The following is a 22,429-nucleotide window of genomic DNA, read 5'->3' as shown; positions in this document are numbered from 1 at the left end:
TACAAAAGATCAACCGATTAGTTTTGTAACTAGTTTCATTTTACATTTGGTCCAACAAAAGGGTTATCCTTTTGGAACCTATGAAGTGGCCCACATTATTTTGCTGTAGGAACATGAAGTAATTTAGGTATGAGTAAATTACGTGAATGGTCCCTATGGTTTAGGGTAATTTGCGTGTTTGGTTCCTAACTTATTTTTTTAACTCGGAATGTCCCTAATGTTTGTTTTTGTTACGCGTTTGGTCCCTGTCTTATTTAAAAAGACTATTTTGCCCTTGATTTTTTAATTTATTTAAATAAATAGACCCCAACCACACCCCCTCATCTTACATTACATATCCCACCATTTTTCCCTATTTAAATAATAGTTTTTTTAGATAAGATAGGGACCAAATACATAACAAAAACAAACAATAGGGACCAAACGCGTAATAAAAACAAACTGTAGGGACCTTCCGAGTTAAAAAAAAATAAGTTAGAGACCAAGCGCGCAAATTACCCCAAACCATAGGGACCATTCGTGTAATTTACTCTTTAGGTATACAATGGTTTGTTGGGTGATTAGTATAAAGGCACATTGTGAATAAGAGAGCCCAATTTATATTAGACCATCGTGTACCTAGCACGACCGGCTTTGTGGTCTAGCTGGCCACGATCGTGGTCTGCACACACCATGTCAGTCAATCGTGGTGCATCGTGTTCCATACGACGAGAGAGGACGGTCAATGGGAGGAGAACAATGCATTCGACCGTGTTGACTGCTTATGAACAGATAAATTTGCAATGTTTTTAAACATAAAATTTACCTATAAAAACCATACAATACACTCTTATTTCTTACACCATTCTTTCCTTTCTCTGTATTACACAATATATACACAACATTTTCCCAACCAACAAAAATGGATCCCAAACAAAATATTCTTCCAAACTATCGAAACCGCAAACCCGATATAGGAATAAGGGGTAGTGTTTTTTTTAGTTATGTTTGGTATGCTTAGGCGTTTTATTTTTATTGTTATTTTTTTTTTATTTTAGTTAATGTAATTTATTTTAATGTAATTTGGTATTTTAATTTAATGAAAACTAGTATTAAAAAAATATTCTGTTTTTTTATGTAATTTTGAATTAAATTTATTAAAAAATGAGGTGGAATGATGAATTTAATGATATGTATCTTATTGTTAGTGATAAGGAATATAATGAAGATATAACACCCACCATTATACTAATAGTTAGCCACCATTATACTAATAGTTAGTGATGAGAACACATAATTTCAAGATTGAAACTCTAATTGTGGTTTATCCGGTGACAAGTATACCACCAAGGAACTAAACCATGGTATCAAAAAGTAACCACGGTAATTTTATTCGTGTTAAATAAAAAGTATATAAATTAAATAATAACAAAACATTATTCCTCCTTTTATAATTTTATAAGTGTTGGTAATAAATACTATATATATATATATATATATATATATATATATATATATATATATATATATATATATATATATATATATATATATATATATATATATATATATATATATATATATATGATCGTTTGTAATGCATGTATTTTTGCATAGCATTTCAAAACATGCAACCAAGTAATTAGTGCCCCTATACTTATTAGTCATGCATCATTGTGTACAAACAACCAATTAATATATGCCACCTTTTAATAAATACCACATGCATGTACTAACTAATAAATCATTTATGTTTGAAAACGACTACTTGACCTTGCACCCTCCACAAATGAAAACAACACAACAAAATTCATCATCCTTTTCTTCTTTGTTTTTTAGTCACTCACTACACTTTTTAGTGATTATGTGTAACAATTTTCTTAACAAGTTGAAAAGGTGAAAAGATAAAAGAAACACTCATAAAGATTCCTTCCACATTAAACCCTCCAAACAAACATACATTTTCTTATTTTTTCTTAATGGATCTTATTTGACAAGATTTCTTTCTTTCTTTCTTTAAGTGCTTTTAGTTTCATAAAATTACTTCCTTTTTGTTCTTCAATTAGGAACTTCTTTGTTCATGAAGTTCTTCCTACTCCATGAAAGCAATTTCATAGGGAAAGATGTCCCTTCATACATTGAACAACTCTGTGGGAATAATCGGAGGAGTGTCATCCAATGCCACACTTAATTTCATAAAAAAGCTCGTTAACATGAGCAACGAGTGTAAAAAGGATGAAAATGGCCTTCCCTTTGTTCTTTGCTCAGATCCAATTCTAAACAAGAGCCTACAAGTGAATGATCAAACTCAAATTGTGAAAATTTTGAGACAAAAAAGAGTTTTCCTTGAAAAATCTGGAGCTCGTTGTATAGTGATGCCATGTCACATATCACATTCATGGTATGATCATGTTTCAAAAGGCTCTTCTGTTCCTATACTACATATGGGTGAATGTGTTGCAAAACAGCTCAAAGAAGCTAAGTTAAAACCATTAGAAGCTGGAAGTCCTTTGAGAATTGGGGTTCTTGCCACTAATGAAACCCTAAAAGCAGGATTCTATCAAGAAAAACTACAAAAAGAGGTAACCTACTAACTTTCATGGTTATAATTGACAAAAAAAGAAAGTTTTTTTTTCTTAAATTGGTAAGAATTTGTATATGTAAATCCAGGGTTTTGAGGTTGTGGTGCCAGATAAAGCTACAATGGAACACACGATAATTCCATCAATGGAAGCGATAAGAAGAAAAGACATAGAAGGAGCACGAAATCTGTTGAGAATTGCTTTACAGGTTCTTCTTGTGAGAGCTGTGAACATGATCATTCTTGCATCTGATGATTTGAGGGAAATTTTGCCACATGATGATCTGTTGTTGAAAAAATGTGTTGACCCTTTGGATTCTTTAGCTAGGTCAACCATTAAGATTGCTCAATCTGCTACAGAAGGTTCTTAACATCGAAGAAAATGGATACCATTTGTGATTCTTTATGAGTTATAAAGAAATACTTGTAAGAAGAATGTTCTTAATGAGTTAAATCAGCTAAGTAGATTTTCATTAAAACAAGAAACAGGGTAAGGTGATTACACCAAAATTTCTAAAACCTAATATGAAAGGTAAAACTTAGCTTGCTAAATTGCCAGTTACAACATGAACAAGTGGTGTATCAGTGATCCAATCAGCATAAACGCGACCAATTTTCTCAACATTTTTCCACTTGAATTCCCGCTGTTTTCCATCAATTTTTTTGTCGCATGGTGCATTCTCTGCATAAGCTTGTACATCGTTGGATCTTTGCTTCCGCAATTCTGTGAAGGGTAAAGGCAAGAATCAGTGAACAAAAGTGGGAAAATGGTGCCATTTTGTTTAGAATTCGGACATTAAAACATTGATGAACAGAGGGGAAACGAATGATTAACTTGATGTAAGAAAAATGAGTAAAACTGAAGTCAATCGCACATCCAAAGACCCCAAAATCATTCAAAAACGTTGACAGGATTAGATAAGGAATATGAATGGAGATACCTGATTCTCCATGAGCAAAGCAACACTTGAAACCGTACGGACAGCTACCAGTCGACATCCACCTGTTACAGAGCTTTGTCCTCCATGGCGTTTTCTTTTGTTGCTGCATTTCACTTCTTCCAGCAACATTCAAAACGCTTATAACAGCGCTCTCTCTTTCAGTTTTGATATGATTGAAATGACATTTGTCCCCAAACTGACATTTGTCGCCATTCATGACTCTCCAGCATAATCTCGATCTATCGCTACATTTAGGGTTTTGATTTTCATCCAAATATTTGATACGAGAAGCCCCGTCAAGCGCAGTCAGTTCTTGCCATTTGTCGAATCCACTGAGATGTCCATAGCCATGGGCGAAGCAACAGCGATCAGCGTAATCGCAAGTACCCCTTTGAAATCTCAGACACAGTTCAGTCTTGTATTGAGTTCTTCGATTTGGCATCGGTTCAGATGTTCTTAGTCTTTTGGGAAATTGATTTTCATTCTGAAACATGGTTATAGATTGCTGAATGTGCGAAGGTTTACTTCAAAATTTTACACGAATTTGAATATTTTTTCACCCAAACTACATTTGTGTCTTCACATCAGCTTGATCATGACGAACGGAATTACAACATTCTCTGTAACGACTTCGAATTTGATTCAGCTTTTGCTACCCGTTTGTCCCCTTCGAGGGAAAAAGACAAAAAATATGTATATATATATTTTTTAAATTTGGCAAAATTTAATAAAATTTCACGATAGTAGGCATAAATTAGGAATTTTTTTTCCTACTATTTGAGATTTTCTAAAATTTGTTCATTTATGGGGTTATTATTATTTTTTTAGTTATTTCAATTTTGTTCATGGGAGTTATTTAGTATTTTAACTATTTTGGTATTGTAAATTGTCTATTTATAATTAGTAAAAACCTATAAAACTCATTAAATAATTGAAAAAGTTCATGTAAAAAATTGTCAATTAATAATCTTATTGAAAAAGTTTTAGTTTGAATAACTTCTACAATTTTTTTTTTCATTTACTAATTTCAAGAGCTTTTGATTTTAGAAAAATTCTTTCTAAGGCTTGAGGGAGTGGTCTCACTGCCCCTCTCGCTAAAAGGCTGGCTATGAGATGCTATACCATCCCCACCACCTTGCTAAGGGACGCGCGAGGAACAACTTGTTAAGGAGCTAGTGATATGAGATATAATCAATAGTTTAAATATGATTGACTCTTTCCTTTTTCTGTTTCTTATTGTATCGCTGCAATTAGTTGCTGGGAGGAAGAAGACAAAAAATTTGAATTTGACAGAATTAGACCTCAAAAACTCCCAGACTTACACATCACACCCCTCATCTTAATTCCTCTCACAAACCAAGTTTTTGAAATTACCAAAAGGACCTTACACTTAAATATTATACTTATTTTCATGTAATTGATTTATATTATATTAATTGTTGGTGGTTTAAAAAATAAAATTTGATTAATATTTATACATAAAAAAATGTTTGTATATTAAAATAAAGTAATTTAATTAAATTGGAAAAAAATGGAATGCTAAGAGTGTTATCACTCTCTATCAAATGCTAAGATTATGTGATAAAAGAAGAAAAATGAAGTGGTACTCAAAAAGCTAATGTGACAAGATGCTAGGAATGTTACCATTTTCTTTAGCCTAATGGTGCATATAACAGTGCTTAAAGTGGCAATAGATGAGGTTAGTACTGACAATACCTCCATTCTGTCGAGGTGCATATTCAAGAAGACGAGGGTTCGGCCACATGGTGATTTATCCCAACCCACAAAAATGTGTCGGCCATTATATTTTTCAAAAGTATTTTTCCATATACACCCCCAACTTTCTACACTCTTTAAATCCATTCCAAATCTCTCCGATTTCATTCCAACAAATTTTCTCTCAAATTCAAATGGATTCTAGTCGTCGCAAATAAAAAACAGTAAACAAGAAAATGTCGAGGCAAAGATGATTAGCAAGATTATCCAAGGTCAACTCCCGAAACTCATGTCCCACATTATCCCAATACCAGTAATATAATATCAACACCAAAATCAACAAATGTCGTCCAACAATCTTATAACCAATTTGGACTCTCTCAAGACTACCCTCTAATTATAATATGTTCCCACAAATTCAAACTTTATATTCTATCTCCTAAACCCTTATGAAATATTACATTCCCAACACATCGCATTTATGTGAACCTAGAAACGAAGAATCATTCAATGAAACCCAACCCATTCCACAAAACCAAAACGATGAATTAAGCGATGAAACCCAACCCACCCCTCAAACCAAAACCAAACCACAAGTAATTTTACCAAACGGGTAAAATGACAACCATTGTCTGAAATATAACAAGTAGCATTGTCCAAGGCATTTATCAATGTTTCGAAAGACGGAGAATGTGGAAATCATCAACGAGCAGACTCATTCTGGCAGCAAGTTCTGGAGCACTTCACTTCGCAACCTTGTAGTAACGATTGTAATAGGTATCAGTTAAACTCCAAATAGAAAAATTTGCAGCCAAAAGTTAACAAGTTCAATTACATCTACAACGACAAGTGCAACATCCATGCTAGCGATAAATCAGAAGTTGATTTTTTTTTTTTTAAATTCGACTCAAAGTGGGTACCACAAAGTCTATGGAGTGAAAGTTTTTCTACATTCAACGACATGAGATATTTTAAAACATCACAATAAATGGCTAATCGTTGGCTCAATGGGTGACAATCTCCTCGTCCTTCATCAGAAAGGACCAAAACCAACATTTACACAATCTCTTCGAATGCCTATTTTTCTCGCCGAAACAAATGACCAAGAGATGGAGAGAAAAAAGTGACACCGAACTAATAAATTGCGTATAATGGCGGAGAAGTCGCTGCATAAAAACTAATCTTTGATAAGTTACTCATTCTAAAAGAAAGACGATTTGAAAAACATTTGCAATATGTCTTCAATCACATGATCACTTATTTGACTGGAGGGATGCTAAATGCATGCTCGCTCGAAAGCATAAACTAGAAGAAATTCATGGTTGAGAAGTTTAGAATTCGTTTTAGGATTTTAATTATCGTTTTACGATTTCAATTATCATTTTTAGGTTTTAAATATTCATTTGTAGTAACGTGCCTTTTCTAATGAAATGTTATTTTTATTTTTAGTTTTAGTTTTATTTATCTAATTTTTAAGTTCGTAAATGTTTTAATATTTTAAAAAAGAATTTTTTGTGAATTGGGATGGATGGAAGTGAAACGAGAGAAAAAAAATGTGACACTTAGGTGAGGGTTGAGAGAGACGATAGACTACCGCCATGAGCATCCATAATATGAAAACTTTTTTTGTGGAGCTTTTTTCATGAAAAAGTTTCAAATGAAAAGGTTAATTTTTTGTCAACAATATAGAATTTTTTTTTTCAATTTAATTATTTATAGGAGCCATAATGTTAATTTCAAATTAGTTTCATGACATAAGCTTTTGCATTTCTAAGTTAGATTGACAACATTACCAAATTGAAGGTACTTGACTTAATTCATTGAATTAGAAATTATCATTATCATTTGAGATTAGATAATGCATTTCTAAGTTAGATTAACCTAAAATACGTAATATAGAGTCTCAAATAACTACTTCATCATTCTAGGGTTCATAAACCTCCAAATCACTAATGGGGTTGAATGCAAGCAATACAAAAGTAGAATGATGATAGGATGCTGAACTATTGATTGAAACTAAGCTAGAAACTCATTTATAACATCCTAATCATCAAGTATTTTGGATTTAGGGAAATCCCCAAACCTTAAATTGAAATCTTAGAGGAACTATGAATTGTACCTTCTAGACCTACTTTGAGTTGATTTAAACTTAACTTTTTGAAATACATTTCAAACTCGCTTCCAATCCACCTTCTAACAAGAAATCACCATTCTCTTCGTCCCTAAAATCTCTAGATCGAATTTTGATTCAAATAAGGGAAGGGAATAGAGCTTATATTCCATTTTTGCCCACCTAACACAAATAACTCATTAATTTCCAATTCTTCTAAATTGACCACTAAATGAGTAGTAACTAGTAAGACTTTTTATTTAGCAACTTAACCCTAAGTCCCTAACCAATAAGTTTCTAACTAAAATAATCCAAAATGTGTAGCTAGAATATTGAGTTTTCTCTAAATTGCCAAATTAACTCGAGATTTTCTAACATGATTATTATATTTATTTCATTGTTATTTATGTAATTATTTAATCTATTTATTTGAATAATTTTTAATATAGCCCTTAATACAGGTGTAACATAACGAGCATGCATTGTCTCCTCACCGACACCATAAATAGCTCCTTCAAGGGATGAATCAGTAAGCAACAATTGACTTCCAAATTCTCTCTATCGCTCTTAAACACTCTCTTTGAGTATACATTCTTAACTTGGACATTGAAGCATAATCTCAAGACACAACCCTAGATTACGGTTGACCTTAGTTTCTTTTTATAATTAACATGTCTTTGATCCACAAGCTTACCCCAAAAAGATTCTATAATCTCTCTATGTCCATCAATATCCACTAGGACTTGGTTGCATCCGTTAATGTCATGAAAACACAATTAATAGTACTCAATTAGATTACGGTTGACCTTAGTTTCTTTTTAGGTTCTCATTGTGCCATTGGAATAGATTTTGATCGGGCAAACATGTATTTAATCTTATGTAGCATCCATTATGGTGATACATTGTTGAAAGATTGTTCATCTATGTCTATCTGACACCGACATGACATCTAATATAACAAAATTATACGGTTGAGATTCACTCAAATGGTGTACTACATAACCAAAAAATGGTGTGATGAGTACAATCAAAGACAACTAACCCAAAAAAACAAACTAAATACTCTTTGTTGTCATTTTACGAAATTAACACTAAAAGCTTGAAATTTATTTATAGGACTGAAACTATTATATAAAAGCATGAAAATTAGTTATGATTTTTCGAAAACATGGTAAATTATTGTCGTTCAATGTTTATTATTAATCTATATGATTCTAAAATATAAACATGAAAACAAAAATACCAAAGTGCCTTTGGCCTAGAAGTATTAGGAGTTGATGGAAAGATGCCCTCAAAAGAGTTCAAAATGTGAAGATTTAAGAGTATATAGTATTGGGTGCATGTGTAAGCATTTCTTTACACTTCAAGAATAAAAGTATTAAAAAAAACATCACAAGTCTCACTTAATTTACACTATTATTAAATCAGAACTCAATTTTACAGATAACCCCATCTGAATAAATTAATCATCATAAAAAACATGTCACTCATGAACCAATTTAATATTAAAAAACCTCAAAATAAGCCATCTCTCCACCTAATGGAGCTTCTTAATCCCAGGAAAAGAAGGAAGAATTGCAATCAAAGCATCACCATATCCCACAGCAGCTATTCCACAAAAAATAAAAATAAAAAAATCAAATTAAGCCACGTCATTAATTTTTTCATTCAAATACTTTTTTAAACAATATTTATAAAGAATATCAATGCGTACCACCATCTTCACAAAGAATCTTGACAACTTCCCCAGCTACATCAGACTGAAATATCAAATAGTAAAACAAAGAAAAATATGAATTAAATATATAAAAAGGTCAAATAAAATATTTCTTGAAAAAAGAAAAATAAATAAATATAAACCTCGATAGGTAACTCGCCACCAAGCTGTTCTACATAACAAACAACCTGTCCCTCCTTCACTATTTGCTTCTGTTATAACATATAAAAATACACATCACCACAAATTATAAAAAAAATAAATAAATAATCTTTTTTAAATAATTGAGTAACAAAAATCAGATTGGAAAAGGGTAATGTAGTAATGTACTTCTTTGCATGAAGGAGGTGCTCGTTTCCCTTTAATGGTTCTTGATCTTTTAAAGTACCCAACCTGATTTTATTATTTATAATAATATAATGATCAAAAATATAATTCTACAGATAAAGAATATGTTCTTTAAATTAAATACATTTTGATTTCTTACTCTTGGAGAGTGGATTATAGTGAGTCCTTCATCTGTAGCTTTATCGAGTAAACTCTGAACACCAGATGAAGATTTTGTGATGGCTAGAGATGATGATGAAGCTGACCCATTTACCTCACTTGCCCCTGGTGTTGGATCTACTACAGTTGAAGTAGGTTGTGGAGGTGGGGGCGAATTCGGAATTTCTACACCCAAGTCTCTCATTACATATAGCCGAAATCCACCAACCTGATAATCGTAAGAACAATATTTCAAGTAATTTTGTAACTAAAGAGAACAATTTTCAATTTCAAAGTTTATGAGTTCTCATTTCTCACTTTCATTTCAAACTCTGCAATTGAGGTTTCACATATTCCTGATAGGAGAGATTCCACCTGTAAATTGAACAATTTTGCAATATTAAAGTTAAGGAATTTATGTTTTGTTGAGATTTAGAGGTATAAGGATTTGAATTTCTAATGTCAAAAGGAAGATAAGTTGGCAAGTCAAGATACCTCCAAAGCAGTTGGAACAAGTTGAGTTCGTGATTCAGATGAATTGGATGCTTCTGAGCGATCTTCGGAATGTGTATCAGCTATTCAAAATTGAAGTGAATTTGAATTTTTTTTGTGAAGAATGATTAATGAAACAGTTCAATTCATATCAGCTTTCCCAAATTAGCTGCTGATGTTACAAGTTTCATTAGAATATCAATCACATTGCTTACATTGGGCGTTTTTTAAAGGCAAGCACAGGCATCGATTTGAATTGTTAGATGAACGTTGAGATAACGTCAAACCATCAAACTGTCTAACATTTGGGACTTTTACGCCACGCAATGGTTGCTTTGAAGTAGGTGGTTCGATTCTAGCAGCACCCAAATTCGAATTTGAAAATTTCAAACTTGAAGCCCCAAAGCTACCTGATACAAAAAAACCGATGCACAATAATTCTCAGGCTACACTTTCGCTAATGAATTCATAGTAATTTCAATCTTAGAACCCTAATTACCAAATTTCAAGAGCAAAAATGAGAAATTGCAATTTATTCGATTGATTTGGGGTTGCAGGATGAATGCCGTAGTATACACGCAACATTAACATAGACATGGTCGTAGAATCACAGAGAGGGAGTAGTGACTTACATGCATCCATGGAAAATGGTGAAGGTTTATGGAATCGTACTGACTGATGAACTGCTGTGGAAATTGGAGATGGAATACGAAGAATAGGATAAGCAAGGAAGGAAGAAGACAGTAGGGTACAGATCAGATGGAAGCCAGGAACTGATCTTCTGTTACGTTGTACGGCCCATCTTTCTGTTTGGGCTGATTTGGTGATTTTAGCGAATGGTTGCTGTATGCGTTTTTGGTATTTTAGATTTTTAGTCCCCATTTTTAAGGCTCATATTAGATCAGGGATGAGTAAAGGAACCGATTTGGCTGGAACCGGTTCGAGTCGGTCCTGACCTAGAAACCGAAGTCGTTTGAAATTAAGAATCGAACCGAACCGCCGGTTCTATCGGTTCCCAATTCCTACCGGTTCTTGCTGTATCTTCAACGTTGTATTAAAAAGTTTATAAATTTCTAATTAAAAGTATAAAAAAATTGTAATGATTTTAAAATATTTACATTATAAAGTTTTTTTTATTTGTTATGTAATATTTTCTTTTTAATTTTTTAAAAGTTTATTGTTACATATTTAATTTTATTGTTAGATACTATTTACTTTAAAAATATTATATATGCTTAAAAAAGAAAGAAAAAACGTAAGAGGCTATATAAAATAATTTACAAAAACAAAATTATATTTATTAATTAAAAAGAGTGTTTAGAATTGATCAATGATAATAATCAATCATTATGGATTCTTTAAAAATAACATCTAAAATAAACAATACAAACAAATATGAAAAATAAAATCTTTATTAAAAACGGGAAAAATGACTTATCAAGGTAATTAATTTTTTGTTTTGTTCACATTTAGACAAATTTTGTTTTTTTTTGATATATTTGATCATTTAACTTGTTAAGTGTGTTCATATGGTACCATTGTCACTGTCACCTGTGATAGTCGATGACAATGGTAACATGTGCACACATTTAAGAAGTTAAATTGTCAAATGTGTATAAAAAATACATAAATGTGAATAAAATGAAAAGGTAATTACCTTGATAAGTCATTTACCATTTAAAAAAATACAAAACCTCATAAATGGTCCCTATTATATTCCAAAATTTGGGATATAGTCTCTAAGTTTAAAAAATCTCATATATGGTGCATGTGGTTTTCATTTTATATCATGGTCGGTCCATCACCCACCTAAAAAGACTTTTATACCATTTTCATTTTTTTATATTTCGTTTTAATTAAAGTTATTTAAAAAAACAAAATACAAAACCCCATCTTAGGGCCCACATCTCTCTCTCTTTCTCTCTCTCTCTCTCTCTCTCTCTCTCTCACACACACACACACACTCATAGATTTTTGGAGGTAAAAGACAGGCACTTTAAAGTCATTAAAGGTGTAATTGATTTTATGTTAATCATTTTTGGGATTGCATAATCGGTTATATATTTCTTTTTCATCAATTCATGGGTTTCTTGTTCATAGATCCCTTGTGGATGTAATTATTGGATTAAGGTGTCTAGGTCTTAATTAAATTGGTATATTTTTATGAATAAAAGCAAAGTCTTTTTGGGGTTGCCATCATATCCAGAAATAGTTAGGAATGATATTAGAAGAGAAATGAAATAATTTATTAGTTTATTATATGAATAATAAATTAATTAGAAATAATTTAGAATTAATCAAAATTATGTAGAATTTAATTTTGGGTTAATTGGAAATAATTTGAGGTAGAAGGGTTAAGTTGCAATTGCTTAAAAGTTGAGCTAATGATGAATTCTAGAACCCTCCTTGTTTGGATGGTTTTAGAGGCTCATCCTATGAGTTTTAGAAGCCTCCAAATGCAGATAAAGAAATTGATTTGAATAAAGAGTAAAATATATTATGTTAATATCCACATTAGGATTTATCCTTTGATATCTGACTACCATATAAAGACCTATAGGGTTGTATTTTTCTGGCCAACTATCTGTCCCTTGAGAAGCCTAGGCTGAAAACCCTCTTATTCTCTCTCTCTCTCTCTCTCTCACACACACACACACACACTCTCTCTTTCTCTCCCCCTCTCTCTAAATTGATTTCATAGTTTCTAGGGTTTGGGTGTGAGCCATTAGAGACAGACATAATTTTGGTGCTAGCTTTTGGAAGATCACTTAAGGATCAAGAGTGATACATACAATTGTAACACTAAAGGTATGCTATTATATCTGAGAAATTCAATTATACCTAGGGTTTATAGTAGTTTCAATATTATGTTGTTACAATGTGTAGAGACATAGATCCATAGGTAGTATGTGCATATAATTAGATTATGCGTTAATTTTGTTGTGCAAATATGTTTAATGTAACCTATAAAACTCATCAATGGTGGTATCAGAGCCTAGGGTGCTTTCCATTATAGGTGTATAGTTGAAGAAAAAAATCGAATTATAGCAATTGTTCATTGGGCACGACGTGCCTCCTGGTCTAGCAAATCCGAGCTTTTTGTATGTGTTTCGTCTTGGAGGATAATTGCTTAATATGTAATAGTTATCTTAATCAAATTAAAATATGAAGTTTGAATTAAATAATATGATAAATCCAGAATTCGAAAAACTAGGAAGATAATTATGGAATTTATATATTTAGTTATTAGATTAATTAAGATAATCCTAATCCATAAAATATTATTAATCTTAAATATTTGAATATAACAATTTAAATGTTAAATTAGTTAATTAGATTCAAACCTTGTATTTTAAAAGTGTTTAAAATGTTTAAAATACACTCTTATATATTATTAAAGTTTATAATACTATACGTGTAAGACTAATAATTGTCAGTCAAGCCAAGAGTAGCCCCCCCCCCCCATTCACAGAGCTATGCTATAAGAGAGATATAAGGAGACGACCTATAAAATGATTGTCGAATGAGTGTCCTTTTCACCTACCACTTCTTTGCGTAGTGGAGGGTCATTAGATGAAAGGGTTCTGATAGGATACTAATCACATTAAAGGTATAATATAAAGTATTAGAACATTCTATAAAATCTCACTCTAGTTACTTCAGGAAAAAAGTGAAATTATATGTTAATACATGAAAATACACATCGTTTCTTTATGAGTCGTTAGTGGTGTATGTGTGGTTAACCGACAGACTAACTTGGGACAAAAAAGCTGAAAATGATGGTACAAACTCGAAGTTATGATTATTGATGGAGTGTGTGTGGTTACGACGTGTCAATGAGAGATCATAAATGACGTCGATGGTGTCACTCGGGTTTGTATGGTTATTCACATCTCGTCTATGATTCTCGTCATCCTAGTCGCAAAGGTAAGAGTATAATCCGAGAGTAAACATGCCTTTGATAAGATTCAATGAATCTCAAAAGATATAGAAATTTCAAAATGATTGAAATTGGTAAAGTCCTTACCCACTTAAAATAAATTCGCAATTTGATTATGACACCCTCTTCAAAGTTTGAATTAAAAATATGGATCCTAGACTTAAATATTAAATTGGGTTAAAATATTAAGGATTAGTCAACTAACTAAAACTTTCTCTCAAATAACAGATGTCTGGATATGGTAATTTTTCTCTTCCTTCCCTCCCTCGTCTCTCACTCGCTCTTTCACCTCATGTAACACCGTAAATTTCAAGACAAAATTTTCATTTAAAATAATCATTTTATTCTTAGAACACTTGTTTAAAATCTCATTCATAATTGAATTACAAAACATAGCTTCATTTTCACTTGCATAGAAAACCAGGATCCTCCAAAATATGACTTTTTCTCTGGTGTGTACAATCCAGCCGGTGTCGTCCCGTGATACTGAAAGAAACCTGAAAACAACATAACACAAAACACTGTAAGCACGAAGCTTAGTGAGTTCCCCAAAATACCACACACATAACACATATAAGCCACTCGAGGCCATAACTCTATGGGTCCGTGCACCCAAACTCTGTGAACCCTCAGGTTCTAACTCTGTGAACCTTCCGGTTCCAACTCTAGGAACCCTTCGGTTCCAACTCTGCAAACATGCACAGCATAAATCACATAGAAATAATGCAGTACAACACATAGCATACACATAATATACACACACTAACACATAACTCTGATTACCTACTCAAGGTAAAGTATAGTGAGAAGACTCACCTGGCAAGCAGAAAGCAGATATCTCCATACTTTAATCTCGAACTCGCCACCGCCTAACACGTAAGGCAAAACTCTCATGACTACAACTCTCAAGACTAGAATCAATCCTCTCAATGCACCCTCTTAAGGGTAAAAGAATATTTTACCCCTCTCTTGGCCCAAAGGCCACATCGCTGACCAAACCCTAAAAGTCAACGGTCAACCCTTGGCTGACCCTACTCGCCGAGTCAACCCTATGACTCGCCGAGTTCCTATAATCAGAACTTCACTCAATCCGCGACCTAACTCGCCGAGTCACTCCGAGACTCGCCGAGTCCAACAACTCTGAGTCCACTCGCACACAACTCACCGAGTCATCCCTTGACTCACCGATTCTCGACTCAACCAGGGAATATCGGGACTCTTCGACAAGACTCGCCGAGTCCAAGAACAGACTCGCCGAGTCTAAGACTATCATCAACCTACTCGCCGAGTTGTTCATATAACTCGCCGAGTTCCAGGCCATCTTCATCCAACTCGCCGAGTTGTTCTTCCAACTCGCCGAGTCCCAGCTCATCTTCAAGCAACTCGTCGAGTCCACCCATGTGACTCGCCGAGTACCACCGGTCTGAATCCACTCAGAAGCATTCCAGGCCATGCAAATGATCTAAAACATTGGTCTAGTCTCATACAACTCATCCATCACGAAAAGTGGCAAACTTTACGTGAATCCAAAGAGATCTAGGCCTTATTCACTTATAACTAAGGTTTGGGACATGCAAGCTTCACTAAACAGTCCAACACAGGGACTTTCATGCTCTCTGATTCTTCTCCATTTCAGATCTGAGGTAGCAACCTCAGATCTAACCTCTAGACTTCCAATTTCATCCATAGACAAGATCCCACAAACCCCAAAATGAAGAAACAACATACAATCAGTCCAAGAATGAGATATTACCTCCAATGGACGCCCCAACTGCAATGAAATTCGAATCCAAGCAAAGCCCCTTGCCCCAAGCCTTTAATCTCACAAGATTCCTTCAACAAACTCCTCCAATGCTCCAAATACGCTCCAATCTTCTTCAATCACACTTCCTAGGGTTTCTGGACTTCAAGAGGGAATAAAGAGGCTGGGGGAAGGATATAATGTTCTTTAAATAGGGCTCAACCCCGAGAATTAGGGCTTTCTCCACTCAGTGCCTACTCGCCGAGTCCATCTCATCGACTCGCCGAGTCGGCTGCTTAACACGCGACCAAGCCGCGACTCTACTCGCCGAGTCCATCCATGGACTCGCCGAGTCGCTCTTTCCCAAATAACACTTTTAGCCCTTCAAATCTACTCTTGTTATTCCGGGATGTTACAATTCTCCCCCACTTATATTAGGCTTCGCCCTCGAAGCCTACAGCAACTCAACTCCAAGGATATTCCCACAACGCTCCACCGGGCCTTAACCGGCCCAGGTCTCTCAAGGCATAAATATCGAAACTCGAACATACTTTCCCCTCCTTCACGGTGTCCTGATCACCATCTCGAACCGGGCATCGACTGTACCCCTGATCATCATTCTCAATAACCGAGAATTACCCAAGATGCAACTCTGTTCTAAATCTCAACGATCACTCGACCCATAAGGGTTAGGAAACCATGAACCACCGGATCCCCGATCCAAGCCCACTTTATCCATTCCGGAACGACTGAGAGACCCATTCTCACTCTCAGAGCAACTCTCACGAGTTCTCCTCTTGCAATCACATACACATGTTGAACTAGCCCCAACACCCACAGGTTGGAAGTCCCGATACACTGATGATATCCTCAAACATTCCCCCCAGGATGAACCACTGATACATACCCAATACCCTGATCAGAATCACACTGAGAGTCCAGGATTCTCTCCCTGGATCCCTTCCGAGCCTCCTGGCTCTACACCCGCGGAATCCCTTCCGCGTCCTCAGCAGACATCTCATCATGATGTCATTCCATACCACTGTAACAGACACAGCGTTCAACCCTCATACTCTAAATCATCCATTCACACTACTACCTTCACTTCCGTGAACCAACACTTTCCCCCCCCCCCCTCTGGGGTTACATACCTTTCTCTTCCCTTACCTACGGAAATCCACTTGACAACCTTGCCACTACTCCATGTATCGCACATGCTCTGGAACTGCTCGCAAGGACTCTCGGGTCCATGCGTTACCTCTCCTCAGCAAATGAGGGTCCGACACCACCTCCTATACAACAGCTCAAAGGGCGGCATACCAATGCACTAATGATGGCTGTTGATATAGGACAACTCAACCAGGGATAATTACGTGCCGCAGCTTCCTCCGAAATCTAATACACATGCCCAAAGCATGACTTCGAGCGTCTGAATCGCTCACTCACTCTGGAGTGTCCTCAGACAACCTCATGATAAGCTCTAGCTCATTTCTCATATCCCTCTTCGAGACTGAGCACCAGGTTAGCTTTTGACTCCACCGCTGAGCCTCCAAAGGTCACCCATAACATGATCCAAACATCTCACTAACCTTTTCCCCGTGACCACTCTCCTTGCCCAGTGACACGCAAGTCACGAAATCCTCTTTTCCTCATGCGAGAAGAATACGATCCAATCGAGGATCGTCTCAGCTCTGATCTTCGGTTTCTGCTGCGCATATCCCTTGCGCATCTCACCGCATCTCCCGACAGAGACGGAGACCCCCGTCTCGCCCCCGATTCAACATCCAGGCTCCAAAGACTCAATACTAGGGCTACTCAAACCCAAAACTCTTCCATATCAAAAACTGCTCGGAAAACATTCCAACATCACATTCCCTTGCCATCTAGTGAGTACTGCGACTCCATGCAGTATCACAACACCCTCTGAATAGTGAGTACTACGGCTCCCCGCAGTATCACACACCCTCTGACTAGTGAGTACTGCGACTCCCCGCATCACAACACCCTCTGACTAGTGAGTACTACGGCTCCCCGCAGTATCACAACACCCTCTGACTAGTGAGTACTACGGCTCCCCGCAGTATCACACACCCTCTGACTAGTGAGTACTACGGCTCCCCGCAATATCACAACACCCTCTGACTAGTGAGTACTGCGACTCCCCGCAGTATCACAACACCCTCTGACTAGTGAGTACTACGGCTCCCCGCAGTATCACAACACCCTCTGACTCCACTAGCTCGTGCTCCGCAGTCTATCATCAGTGGCTACCCATACTCGACTCGAATATCCATCACAGCCTCTGGAGGCAATCAACATAACAAATGCCCACCCTTACGAAAATCCACTCTCTCAAATAATCTCCCTGGATGCCCATACTCGAAGGGCTCCCACTAGATCCATAGATACTTGATATACCACAAGTCGATTCAATTCAAGATTCACGAGTAACTCCGAAATACAGATATCATACCCGGATATCTCAGAATACCCTAACAGAACATCACAAGATCCTGCCACAACCACTGATCTCCTGCGCCAAGCATCATATAGACACAATAATACATTTCCTCTGAACCCCAAAATTAGATCTGCATTTTCCAAATTGCAATCTCGGTGTATCCAATTTCTCAATTGAAATACAAGAAAACGCTAACGCTACTAAATACACTGATAATTCTCCGAACCCATTTCCACCGCTCAAAATCCAAACAAGGATACACATACCGACCCAGGAGTTGGCTGCCTAATCATTCTCTATCTACTTGCAACAACACCAAACACCTGCCGTGGAGACATTCATCCTTCTCATCAAGTACTTCCCGCATTAACTCACTCTGACCCCTTTCCTCGATCACCGACATCTCTGGTCTCATGATTTCTTACATCATATCTCTATACTCCACTTATAACTACTCTTGACAAATCTCTGCTTTCTTACATACTGTACCCGGTTCTCCTCCACTTAGGGTTCGAACCATCACCAATTAGCACACAACCAACCCACAACTATTTTTCACCAGCGAAATCGCACCTGCCCCAGGAAAGTGCTACACAACGCCCGATAATTCCCCCTTAAGGAAATCAATCAACCCCCTATACTCTGAACCTCTGATGAACTCCTCAAGAACTTCTCATCACGACTGCCTCTAGTCGTTCCAAATCTCATACCAATCTAGCACTAAGAATCTCAACTGCTCAATAACATCCCTGGCTCATAGACTAAACCGCAAAATCATCGTACCTCTCACCTCAACTCATCAACCAACGCTCCAACACCGGAATTGTCCCAAGGACAGGGACCCACTTCCAACATAGATGAAAACTCTCTGCACTGCAAAACTCGACTGAACTCCCCACTGATACCACTACAACACATCCTACTATTCTCAAATAGGTGTGGTGTGGTCCTCGACTACCTCAGTCCCAACTGACTGTCTGCTCATGATAAGTCACTGCCTTGCGGCACACATGCTACCTGATACTCTGGGAGAAATCATCACCGATAACGACCTGCAGGGTTTACCCCCAAACCCAAAACTAAAACATCAGGCCTCTCGTGTCTTGCACACGAACATAAATAGCACCACCCACATAGAAGGTGACCTCTCCTCTATCGACTGGTTGCTCAACTCAGACCGAAATTCTCCTCTCCCTCTAACTCCTTACCAAAATACTCTGATAGGCACTCGACTTCCCTCTCAAGGGACGCCTCTCCAAACTCAATCATGGCCTACAGGCCTAAAACCCATAGCGTCCAATCTCTACCTCATCAATCATGACCGGATAACAAGATAATCACAAGCATCATTCACTACGAACCATGGTACTCATCCCATGACATCCCTTCTCAATATGCTCCGGTGTATGGTACCCGAACCATAGCATCACTCCTCAATCTGCTCCGATGTATGGTACTCAACCATAACATCACTCCTCAATCTGCTCCGATGTATGGTACTCGAACCATAACATCACTCCTCAATACGCTCATTAGAATCTTCAGAATACTCCCTGTATCAAGTATGGGTCCTCTGCTTTCAGTAGTACGGGCCCATACTACCTGCCACATCTACCCATACTTTCTACACGGACTATCCCGGAGCTCCTAAGTAGCTGCTCGACCTTCTAGTTCACCAATTCCGTCGCGCGCTCGCTCCCTAGCGAAATTCTCTACCCTGCCAGTGCACTCATCTGGCTAAGGTTACTCCCTAGGCTCTTCCCAGATTCCCACACTTCTCTGCCATCAGCTGCTGAAGAGCTCCTAATGATGCCAGCCATCTACCTCCTGAATACCGTCATATTTGCTTGGTAGCTGACTCCCATCATCGAGAGTTCCACAAAGCACGAAGCAAGCAACATTCGAGCATCGAAGAATATATATGACTCACTCTGGGTGATAACTCCGCTTGCTCTGCTCCTCCTCGGAAGTACCACCGAACTCTGCAACTCTTCCCCTCGCGGGCTCTAACTAATCTTTCTCCAAGTACCACAGTACTCATCTTGGTATCTCCCCTAGATTACTCCTCTACTCAAATCCCTTAAAGGATTCCAATCAAATATCCTCACTCATCACATACTCAAAAGCACATCGCATATCACAGAAATTCCTAGGCTAAGACATCACAAATCAGGCCACTCTAGTCTTAATATATGGAATACCTAGCCTGTCTCTAGCATGCAATAATATCTCATAAAGTGCATCATAAATATCTCATAACACAAAAGTAAGGGTATTTTGGGAAATCACCGTTCGGGCTCTGGCTGATTGTACACACTGCTCTTTCTCGTTTTCTCTTTGAACTCTTATTCGCTTTAGAAAATTATTTCTTTGAAAACCTTTCTCACTTCTTCCTCAGTTTGAGTCCAGAATTACCCGAAGGCGCATCCGAATCCCTTAAACCTGGCTCTGATACCAACTTGTAACACCGTAAATTTCAAGACAAAATTTTCATTTAAAATAATCATTTTATTCTTAGAACACTTGTTTAAAATCTCATTCATAATTGAATTACAAAACATAGCTTCATTTTCACTTGCATAGAAAACCAGGATCCTCCAAAATATGACTTTTTCTCTGGTGTGTACAATCCAGCCGGTGCTGTCCCGTGATACTGAAAGAAACCTGAAAACAACATAACACAAAACACTGTAAGCACGAAGCTTAGTGAGTTCCCCAAAATACCACACACATAACACATATAAGCCACTCGAGGCCATAACTCTATGGGTCCATGTACCCAAACTTTGTGAACCCTCAGGTTCTAACTCTGTGAACCTTCCGGTTCCAACTCTAGGAACCCTTCGGTTCCAACTCTGCAAACATGCACAGCATAAATCACATAGAAATAATGCAGTACAACACATAGCATACACATAATATACACACACTAACACATAACTCTGATTACCTACTCAAGGTAAAGTATAGTGAGAAGACTCACCTGGCAAGCAGAAAGCAGATATCTCCATACTTTAATCTCGAACTCGCCACCGCCTAACACGTAAGGCAAAACTCTCATGACTACAACTCTCAAGACTAGAATCAATCCTCTCAATGCACCCTCTTAAGGGTAAAAGAATATTTTACCCCTCTCTTGGCCCAAAGGCCACATCGCTGACCAAACCCTAAAAGTCAACGGTCAACCCTTGGCTAACCCTACTCGCCGAGTCAACCCTATGACTCGCCGAGTTCCTATAATCAGAACTTCACTCAATCCGCGACCTAACTCGCCGAGTCACTCCGAGACTCGCCGAGTCCAACAACTCTGAGTCCACTCGCACACAACTCACCGAGTCATCCCTTGACTCACCGATTCTCGACTCAACCAGGGAATATCGGGACTCTTCGACAAGACTCGCCGAGTCCAAGAACAGACTCGCCGAGTCTAAGACTATCATCAACCTACTCGCCGAGTTGTTCATATAACTCGCCGAGTTCCAGGCCATCTTCATCCAACTCGCCGAGTTGTTCTTCCAACTCGCCGAGTCCCAGCTCATCTTCAAGTAACTCGTCGAGTCCACTCATGTGACTCGCCGAGTACCACCGGTCTGAATCCACTCAGAAGCATTCCAGGCCATGCAAATGATCTAAAACATTGGTCTAGTCTCATACAACTCATCCATCACGAAAAGTGGCAAACTTTACGTGAATCCAAAGAGATCTAGGCCTTATTCACTTATAACTAAGGTTTGGGACATGCAAGCTTCACTAAACAGTCCAACACAGGGACTTTCATGCTCTCTGATTCTTCTCCATTTCAGATCTGAGGTAGCAACCTCAGATCTAACCTCTAGACTTCCAATTTCATCCATAGACAAGATCCCACAAACCCCAAAATGAAGAAACAACATACAATTAGTCCAAGAACGAGATATTACCTCCAATGGACGCCCCAACTGCAATGAAATTCGAATCCAAGCAAAGCCCCTTGCCCCAAGCCTTCAATCTCACAAGATTCCTTCAACAAACTCCTCCAATGCTCCAAATACGCTCCAATCTTCTTCAATCACACTTCCTAGGGTTTCTGGACTTCAAGAGGGAATAAAGAGGCTGGGGGAAGGATATAATGTTCTTTAAATAGGGCTCAACCCCGAGAATTAGGGCTTTCTCCACCTAGTGCCTACTCGCCGAGTCCATCTCATCGACTCGCCGAGTCGGCTGCTTAACACGCGACCAAGCCGCGACTCTACTCGCCGAGTCCATCCATGGACTCGCCGATTCGC

At 37.2% G+C, this 22,429-nt stretch overlaps 3 protein-coding genes across 3 annotated transcripts; 1 reads left to right on the top strand and 2 right to left on the bottom strand.

Moving 5' to 3' along the window:
* The first annotated feature begins 1,908 nt into the window (after nucleotides 1–1,908).
* LOC111908881 (uncharacterized) lies at nucleotides 1,909–3,138 on the top strand. Its single transcript, XM_023904676.3, has 2 exons — nucleotides 1,909–2,561; nucleotides 2,650–3,138. Exons 1-2 carry the CDS (start codon nucleotides 2,103–2,105, stop codon nucleotides 2,929–2,931), a joined length of 741 nt encoding a protein of 246 aa, XP_023760444.1. The 5' UTR covers nucleotides 1,909–2,102; the 3' UTR covers nucleotides 2,932–3,138.
* Nucleotides 2,999–4,171, bottom strand: LOC111908882 (zinc finger CCCH domain-containing protein 39). Its single transcript, XM_023904677.3, has 2 exons — nucleotides 3,502–4,171; nucleotides 2,999–3,284 (listed from the first exon to the last, which is right to left on the bottom strand). Exons 1-2 carry the CDS (start codon nucleotides 3,992–3,994, stop codon nucleotides 3,100–3,102), a joined length of 678 nt encoding a protein of 225 aa, XP_023760445.1. The 5' UTR covers nucleotides 3,995–4,171; the 3' UTR covers nucleotides 2,999–3,099.
* Nucleotides 4,172–8,726: 4,555 nt separating this feature from the next.
* Nucleotides 8,727–10,880, bottom strand: LOC111908880 (uncharacterized). The gene is made up of 9 exons (XM_023904675.2): nucleotides 10,655–10,880; nucleotides 10,238–10,432; nucleotides 10,026–10,105; nucleotides 9,849–9,905; nucleotides 9,532–9,759; nucleotides 9,375–9,437; nucleotides 9,188–9,256; nucleotides 9,042–9,087; nucleotides 8,727–8,935 (listed from the first exon to the last, which is right to left on the bottom strand). Exons 1-9 carry the CDS (start codon nucleotides 10,662–10,664, stop codon nucleotides 8,865–8,867), a joined length of 819 nt encoding a protein of 272 aa, XP_023760443.2. The 5' UTR covers nucleotides 10,665–10,880; the 3' UTR covers nucleotides 8,727–8,864.
* Nucleotides 10,881–22,429: the final 11,549 nt, after the last annotated feature.

This window comes from Lactuca sativa, chromosome 4 (genome assembly GCF_002870075.4).
Source record: "Lactuca sativa cultivar Salinas chromosome 4, Lsat_Salinas_v11, whole genome shotgun sequence".
Classification (NCBI taxonomy): Eukaryota; Viridiplantae; Streptophyta; class Magnoliopsida; order Asterales; family Asteraceae; genus Lactuca; species Lactuca sativa.
Note: the sequence above shows the minus strand (reverse complement) of the source record. Positions and strands in the feature narration are given on the sequence as shown.

What these genes read in the sequence shown, in the direction of transcription:
- LOC111908881 (XM_023904676.3), top strand. Translation starts at nt 2,103, where the DNA reads ATGTCCCTTCATACATTGAACAACTCTGTGGGAATAATCGGAGGAGTG. An exon ending in AAGAAAAACTACAAAAAGAG is followed by an intron (nt 2,562 to 2,649) that starts GTAACCTACTAA and finishes ATGTAAATCCAG; the next exon opens with GGTTTTGAGGTTGTGGTGCC.
- LOC111908882 (XM_023904677.3), bottom strand. Translation starts at nt 3,994, where the DNA reads ATGTTTCAGAATGAAAATCAATTTCCCAAAAGACTAAGAACATCTGAA. An exon ending in CTTTGCTCATGGAGAATCAG is followed by an intron (nt 3,285 to 3,501) that starts GTATCTCCATTC and finishes TACCCTTCACAG; the next exon opens with AATTGCGGAAGCAAAGATCC.
- LOC111908880 (XM_023904675.2), bottom strand. An exon ending in TTGTTCCAACTGCTTTGGAG is followed by an intron (nt 9,906 to 10,025) that starts GTATCTTGACTT and finishes TTCAATTTACAG; the next exon opens with GTGGAATCTCTCCTATCAGG. An exon ending in GATTCTTTGTGAAGATGGTG is followed by an intron (nt 8,936 to 9,041) that starts GTACGCATTGAT and finishes TTTGTGGAATAG; the next exon opens with CTGCTGTGGGATATGGTGAT.